The sequence below is a fragment of the Neltuma alba genome, unplaced genomic scaffold, assembly GCF_004799145.2.
Source record: "Neltuma alba isolate B1F8T4 unplaced genomic scaffold, ASM479914v2 tig00012646_pilon, whole genome shotgun sequence".
Taxonomy (NCBI): Eukaryota; Viridiplantae; Streptophyta; class Magnoliopsida; order Fabales; family Fabaceae; genus Neltuma; species Neltuma alba.
The window spans coordinates 165,097-172,616 of record NW_021637081.1 but is presented as its reverse complement, the minus strand read 5'-3'; the positions used below and the strand labels follow the sequence as shown (position 1 = coordinate 172,616).

The 7,520-nt window shown below is 36.5% G+C and overlaps 1 protein-coding gene across 1 annotated transcript; it reads right to left on the bottom strand.

Annotated features, from left to right (window-relative positions):
- Positions 1 to 963: 963 nt before the first annotated feature.
- LOC114729548 (glucose-6-phosphate 1-dehydrogenase, cytoplasmic isoform) lies at positions 964 to 7,147 on the bottom strand. Its single transcript, XM_028916565.1, has 16 exons — positions 6,992 to 7,147; positions 6,173 to 6,412; positions 5,749 to 5,834; positions 5,490 to 5,556; positions 5,189 to 5,375; positions 4,441 to 4,598; positions 4,288 to 4,356; positions 3,984 to 4,042; positions 3,651 to 3,687; positions 3,338 to 3,409; positions 3,112 to 3,259; positions 2,799 to 2,894; positions 2,228 to 2,298; positions 1,730 to 1,845; positions 1,495 to 1,540; positions 964 to 1,383 (listed from the first exon to the last, which is right to left on the bottom strand). Exons 2-16 carry the CDS (start codon positions 6,344 to 6,346, stop codon positions 1,216 to 1,218), a joined length of 1,554 nt encoding a protein of 517 aa, XP_028772398.1. The 5' UTR covers positions 6,347 to 6,412; positions 6,992 to 7,147; the 3' UTR covers positions 964 to 1,215.
- Between the last annotated feature and the right edge of the window lie 373 nt (positions 7,148 to 7,520).

Below are 7,520 nucleotides of genomic sequence, written 5' to 3'. Positions count from 1 at the left end.
TTTGACGGGAACTTACTTAGCACGTGTTTAGGCTTTTGACCCTCTCATGCCCTATTATGCGCCTTCTGTCCCCTCCAAAATCTCTTCATTTTTCTCTCCTGGCTGCATGGCTCATAAAGAGGATACGAATTTGGTGGGAAATTTTCTGTATATAATGATAAATTATAGGTGATTTTCTGAATTTTAATTGGTGAAAAATTTTATGTTTTTCAGATATTAACATATCATGATAATATCAAAAATATAATGCTATCGGCAAAATCTGTATCAGTCACTATAAAATCACCACCCACCGTCAAAATTAGCATATTCATAATTTGATACGATTTTTGGATTCTTCCACAAGCATTTATAAAAAGTGTTTTCACTTAACTGGAGGTAAAATTCTTTTCACGTACCTATTTCATATACCGTAAAATTACTTTTAAAATAATGGTTTGGTTTCTACCTAAACACTTTATAAAATGGTTACTTTGTCAAGATTTAAATGTGAAAACTTAATAATTAATTAGCAAAGATTAAAAATACTAATTAAATCATTTGTAAAAAATGGGTTTATATTTTCTTGAAATACTCTTTTTATTCATTTGCATTAAAACATCCTTTTTATGAAAACCCGCTTAATATGTACATTCAATAGAATGGTTTAGAGGAAAAATCATAAGTTTAAGAGACAAAATGAATTGATATCTTATATTCAGGATTAAAATTGTTATTTCTTAAGATAAAGTTACCATTAATTTTAAGATTTTTGGTTGTTGAAATTCCGACCACTAGAGCTGCGAGCCTTCAAAGACCGCCAGTGAAGATTGTTTTTTTCCCCCCCTACACAGGGACAATATGGTCATCTCGCAGGGAACTATGCCGCTTCGCACTCATGATATGATATTTGTATATTTCAAAAGGTATATTTGCGTCATTGTCCTGTTGACTTGGAAATTACCAGAAGAGGGAAGACAGCAGTAAAGCTCTCAATCAATAAGAAACTAAGAATTTTATTAGGATTGAGACTCAGTTACAGGCAACTACTAAATCAGCTGATTCTCTCCTGCATCCACATTGCAGAAGCAGATCACGTCATACAAACCGTGTCAAGCTCTTGTAATTTTTATTCGCCTCCTTTTGTGAACACGCGCAAACCAAGATAGTCTCGTCAAGAAAACATTATCTTACTTATTGATGTACAAGACCCTCAACAAACTCAAAATGGGCACTCTATAAGGTAGGAGGAATCCATATATAGCCGTGTGTTTGAACATAGCCTGCTTTTTCCAGCAACTCATCTGCTTCCGCAGGACCTCTGCTTCCTGGTTTGTAAGGAATTGACTTGAAGTTCCCTTCATCAATTTTGTGCAGAAGTGGCGTAAATATCTCCCAGGACGCCTAATATCAAACAGAAAACAACCATTAGAGTTGAAGCTGGGAATCAAGAGTCAGGATTTCGAAGTCTCTTTTGTTGCAGTATCAGTACAACAAACCATGCAATGACCTTACCTTCAACTCGTCTCTTCGAACAAAATGTTGCTGATCTCCTCTTATTCTGTAAAACAAATACAAATGCCCATTTTAAGCCAAAAGTTTTATTACTTGAAGACAAAATTCATGGCTGAGTGAAGCGTGTAAATCCTAGCACTTCTGCAGTGTAACCTTCGTGCAACTTCACACATCTGTGTGATGCTTAAAAAGTAGTTTAAAATGCATAAACATGCACTTAGGAAAAGGATCATACGTGTCAAGAATTAGGCGCTCATAAGCCTCTGGAATGGTGACGCCTTGATATCGTTGTCCGTATGACAAGTCTAGTTCGCTTTGCACTGTTGACATCTCCAGTCCAGGTTGTTTGACCTAAAGAGGCAATGAAACAGTCAGTCCACTGTTACTGGAATCAGGGATTTTGTTTCAGCATTTTATGCCAAAACTAAAAGCTTAGTTTCATTCCACAAAGTACCAATAACCGTAAGACAGGAGGATATATGAACAAGCAAATTTGCCACCTCACATATTCACAAAGAAAAATAAAATCACTGCAAACATTGTACTAGAATAAATATCCTCAATAATTGCAAATAACATATATACTCCTCCGATCCTAAATATAAGACCCCTATACTAGTGTAAGGGTCTTATATTTAGGACCGGAGGAGTATAAAGTATTACAAGAGGTAATCAGGTCCAGGAATCAGTAGGATTATTCTCCTCGCAAGTTATCAAAAATAGAATGACTCACCGTAAGCTTCATGTAAATAGCCTCTGAAGGTTGCAGCCGTATGACAAACTCATTTCTGCCCTGTTTTTTACCTGAAATGTTTTACAGTAAGTTTGATGCCTATGGCAGCACATGGACAAAACTAAGGCATCTGGGATCTAGACATGGAAGAACATAACCTACCCAACAACTACCAAATAGAACAAGCGGCTTTTTCATTTGTGTTTTAATGGATTAAAGGTTACCAACATCTCTAAATTATAAATTTTCACCAGCAAAGCATAATTATATTTACATACCAAGTTAGTGCATGAAATATGATTGTAAATAACTACAGCAACGCCCACTAATAGTTTCAATTCATGCTTCAATGGAACCAAGATAGACCGTGCATTCATGAAAATACTATAGACGCCAAAATGAAAATATATGCTAATCACAGAAGCATCATAGCTTTCGAAATGATGAGTTTTATGGTTTCCCTAATTCCACAATCATGCTCAAGATTAATTAAGTGTTCATAACAGAAGATCCATGAAAAAGCTTGTATTGAGGACAATCCACCCAAATATCCAAAGGGTTGGTAACATACACTTGAAAATATCACCAGGAACATCCTTGAACTGAACCCGGATCTCTGCCTTTCTTGAATTTAGGGCCTTCCCTGCCTTTAGAATAAAAGGAACACCTGAGGGAAACAGAAGTTTAGGTTGAAGATGTATCAATTGTTATTTGATTGATCAGATGCACAAAAATCTATAGCATATAATGGGGAATTAACACTAAAATGAATATGGGCGATCTCTGCAATATTATTTATCCAAATCATTCCGAAAAAAATAAGTCAAAGAAATGTCTGAAGAAAGGGGTTTATTCAGAAACAAAAGCAGGAATTTCACTCATACCTTCCCATCTTTCATTGTGGACTCGCAGAATAACAGTAGCAAAAGTTGGAGTGTTTGATTGGTCAGGTACGGTCGGGTCATCTCTGTATCCTTCATATTGTCCAAGAACAATCTCGTCATCTTTAATAGGAAGGACTGATTCAAGAACCTGCACTTAACATAGCAACTGGTAAGTGGGATAGAAGAGCACGGAGAGCCATTTTAAATAGGATGAACAAAGACACACCTTCACTTTCTCATCACGAATATGCTCTGGCTTGAGAGAAATAGGTTTTTCCATGGCAACCAAGCAGAAAACCTGAGTAGGCAGAAAATTAATGATCAACATTCACAAATTTATGATCTAATAAGGTTATGGAACTTCAAAGACAAGATAATGCAAAGTAGGTTCACTAATGCTTTAAATTTTGATAAGATTAAAACTTAGAATAGGAGTAAATATAAGTAATAGTAACACATCTCCTTGATATACATAAGTATCTTCTTAACAATCCGATTCACATAAAGGGAATTTATTTCAGTTAAAATGAAAGCCTCACCTGCAGCAGATGATTTTGAATAATATCTCGAATAATCCTGTCAAATAGAAGTTATGAATTCATTAGTTATAGCTTTAGCCATAAAATGGCTATTCAAAACAAAATAAGTCCACAACACTAATTTCTTTGGCCAAAAACAAAAACACTAATTCCAATAACAGCAGACATTTGAGATAACATTTAGAAGTCTGGTCTCAATATCGGATAAGAAAATAAATTGGAATATACAGACTTGTTTTCTTAATGTTCTTCGTCTCAAAATCAATAATTGCCATAACTTGTCATTTGACAACATGTTCAACAAATTAATTAGAGACAATCCACCGCACATACCCGTACTGATCAAAATATCCACCACGACCTTCAGTTCCAAAATCCTCCCGGAAAACTATCTGCCATTGAACCAACATCCAAATACCCAAGTTTAAATTGGTTGAATATACTTGCTAATGTCATAGCTGAATTGGGCAAAAAAAAAGCAAAGCACACTTTGCCAAGGTGGAAAAATTGTTAGACATGATTTTAGAGACTGTTAATCTTCAAGCACACTCCACAAAACCTGCCCTAATTTCAAAATCATTACAAAAGTTTAATACTTAATCTATTGATGTACCTTCGACAAAACAAGAACACTCACCTGAACATTGTCAATGTTATCACGATTCCAAAGAGGTAAGAAAAACCGATTTGCAAAACGAAGTACTAACTGCCAATATAAGTCAAATAAGGAGGAATTAGAAAAAGTCCAGGAAAGAAACAACAAACAAGCAATGATATACTCATTTATTACCATATTCTGAACTAATTCCTTTCCCAAGTAGTGATCAATACGGTAAATCTGTGGTTCCTCAAACAACTCTCCAATATGGGCACTGAGTTCCTCAGCAGACTGTAGATCCTTGCCAAAAGGCTTCTCAACAACAACACGGGTCCATCCACCAAGATCAGCTAAGAAATGGAGATAGATGGAGCCATCAATGAAAAGATCAATGCCTTAAATAAAACAAAGAAAGAAAAAGGAAATATGCCACTTTCAAGTTACAAAAGGGTCTAGTATGTGTCCACCCGGAGGGGACAGACCATGGAGAAACTAGAAGCCCTAAGATCAGTTCTGCTAAAGTTTGCTATCTACCGGACATGTGTCTTTTTTCTCAAAAATCAGTCCTAAATTCCAAAACCAAAATCTAGGTCACACTTGAACATTAGAAGCAGCTACATGATACATGGTATTGACTTCAATAAGTTCTGGTATTCACCAAGAAACCTAGAAAAGGATCTTGAAGAAATCAGAGTAGTAGCCAAAAATTTATTCAAGGAAGCAGAGAAAAGCTGAAAAAGTCAATCTGAAGTGCAGCCTAGATTAGTTGTCCAGCAGATCAAGATTTTCAACAGATGTTAAACTAGGGCATAGAAAGTTTCAAACCCCACCCCAAACACCCCCCCCCAAAAAAAAAAGGGGCCAAAGTTATTTTTATGTCACAAAAAAATAACATTCATGTTGATTATACAAATGGCAACTACAGAGTATACAATCTTACATTTATTCATGCAACAAGTCTTGATCATTCTGCAAACGGAAGGATATACTGAAGGAGGGAGTGCAAGATAGAAAAGCCTTCGAGATGAACCCTCCACGCTATTTTTTGAACATTCATGCTGTGAAATCTCTTTATCCAGTATGCGGAAACCATCCTCAGAATCGTAAGATCCACTTACATATTTGATCTAGAAGGAAGAGAAAAAGAGAAAGCCAATATTAGACCAATAAGAAGATTGCTTTATATGATTAGTGAGAAAATTGAAAAGAATCTATAAATGATGCAAGAAAACTGTGCTAACCAGTTGCAAAAACTTTGTAACTTCATCCAACTGCTCTGGGGATGCGTTTTTGTCATTAACAAGGTAGCTGCATCAGATAAAAGTTTTCTACACTTGTAAGCATTTAAAGCACTCAAGGATGAAATTCAAGAAACAGTAAGATACCTATAAGATGATACAAGATAAAGCAACATTGAGAAAGCAGAGACTAAATTCCAAAGGACATTATTTTATCAGAAATGTAAAGAAAAAATATTTTAAAATCGGTTAAATGCCTTACCTACGTAAGCGGCTTCTCAATTCATCATCAGAGATTTTTGTCCTCGCATAGCCAAAAATGTGAACTTCATTTGGTGACAAGAACCGCTGCAAATAAGGCCACCAAAGGTCAAAAAGAAATTAACCCAAGTTCTTGGTTAATGCCGATAAACTTCTCTGGCTGTTGAAAAAAATGTGTAGGTAATCTTCCATGAAAGAGAAAATCTGAGAGAGAAAAAATATGATTTCATATTGATACGTAGAAAATGTGAATAGCCACAAAAATTACAACTTGAACTGGATTAGAATCACGAAATAACAGAGATCCACTTGGTTAAGGGTAATCAATAACTCCGCCGTTAGCTTCGTGATTTGCTATTTCGCACGCTGATCAATATGATCCACAATGATTTAGCACATGTTTCATAAATTATATGCTAGCAAACCTGGCGATATAGGTGGAAAAGTGCAGGAAATGTCTTCTTCTTAGCAAGATCACCAGAAGCACCAAGTACCACAATGGAGAGAGACCCAGTTTCGGGTACATTTTCTGCCTCTCCTAGAAGGGAGTCACTCCTAAAGCTAGATCTTTTTTCAACAACCCATTCCCTTGATCCCATCTTCCAGCAGAACCAGAAAGATAGAACAGCTTGAAATTTACCGGTATGATCTGCAGCAACTATGATCTGCATCAAACAAAGCTGAAGTAAGCAAATATCCTATATCGATATTGATGACAGAAACAGAATTGTATGGCGATGGTGATGATAAGTTCCCAGCCTCAGACCGCAATGGAAATGACGGATATCGAAAAAACCAATGGATTAGGCAGTCGACAACTAGCACAACAGACAATGACGGATATCGAAAAAACCAATGGATTAGGCAGTCAGACAACTAGCACAACAGACAGTGTACATCATCCTGGAGGATGAAAAACTCGCCACAAGTTTGCGGCAAGACAATACAAAAAAGGTAATAAAAGAAGCTAAGCTCAAGAATCATACTTTCCAATCAAACAAACGGAAAGGTTATTGTTGCATGGATCTAAAATTGATCACAAGGCATAGGAAGTCAATCTATCGGTGCTCGCAATCAAAAGATATCTTTCAGAAATAATGAAAGCCACCCAGAAACGACAGTCAACAAGCTGGACTCCATGAGATCAAAACCATGATCAAAATCAAACTAGAACACGACGAGAACTCTAATGGGGAAACAGAGAGATTAAGTGGAAGAACAAGTACCTAACGAAGCGAACTTACCGGGAATAGTACCAAATTGATGGGAAAAGTGGGAGCAAATAGCAAGGATTTAGAAGCTGGGTATTCCTTATAAGGTTCAGCCGTTCAGAGGTAGTTGATGGGTTCAACAACTTTCTCCTTGGTCATTATGTGTGTCATTCGGTCTGAACCTGTAGTCTGCACAGTCGACGAATGCGGTTGTAAATTCTCTTTCAACGCATTTTCCCTTATTTACGTTCGCGCCCCCCCTATTTGGATAAATTCTTCGCTGGCGCCTTGACGTTGTACGCGTTCATTTAACGGAACCGCTGGGGCGGGCAGAGGCGCAGAACCAGAAAGTGAGAAAACACAATAAAGTCAATTTCTTATCTTCTTTTCCGAGTCATTGTGTAATTATTATGGAAACTGATGTTTTTCTGGCCGAAAATCATGGAATCAGACTAAAATTCGTATTGTTATGTCTTATCCAACGAAATAAAATTAGTATACGAGATAAAATAATAATATTAGGCTGACCCAAATGATAACGGTGAAATGAAGCGAAGCGTAT

Excerpts from the sequence above, each read along its gene's own strand:
- LOC114729548 (XM_028916565.1), bottom strand. The coding sequence starts at position 6,346 with ATGGGATCAAGGGAATGGGTTGTTGAAAAAAGATCTAGCTTTAGGAGT. Across the intron at positions 4,599-5,188 it reads GACTTGTTGCATGAATAAAT|CTGATCTTGGTGGATGGACC; the intron begins GTAAGATTGTAT and ends TCCATTTCTTAG. Across the intron at positions 3,688-3,983 it reads GGATATTTTGATCAGTACGG|GATTATTCGAGATATTATTC; the intron begins GTATGTGCGGTG and ends TCTATTTGACAG.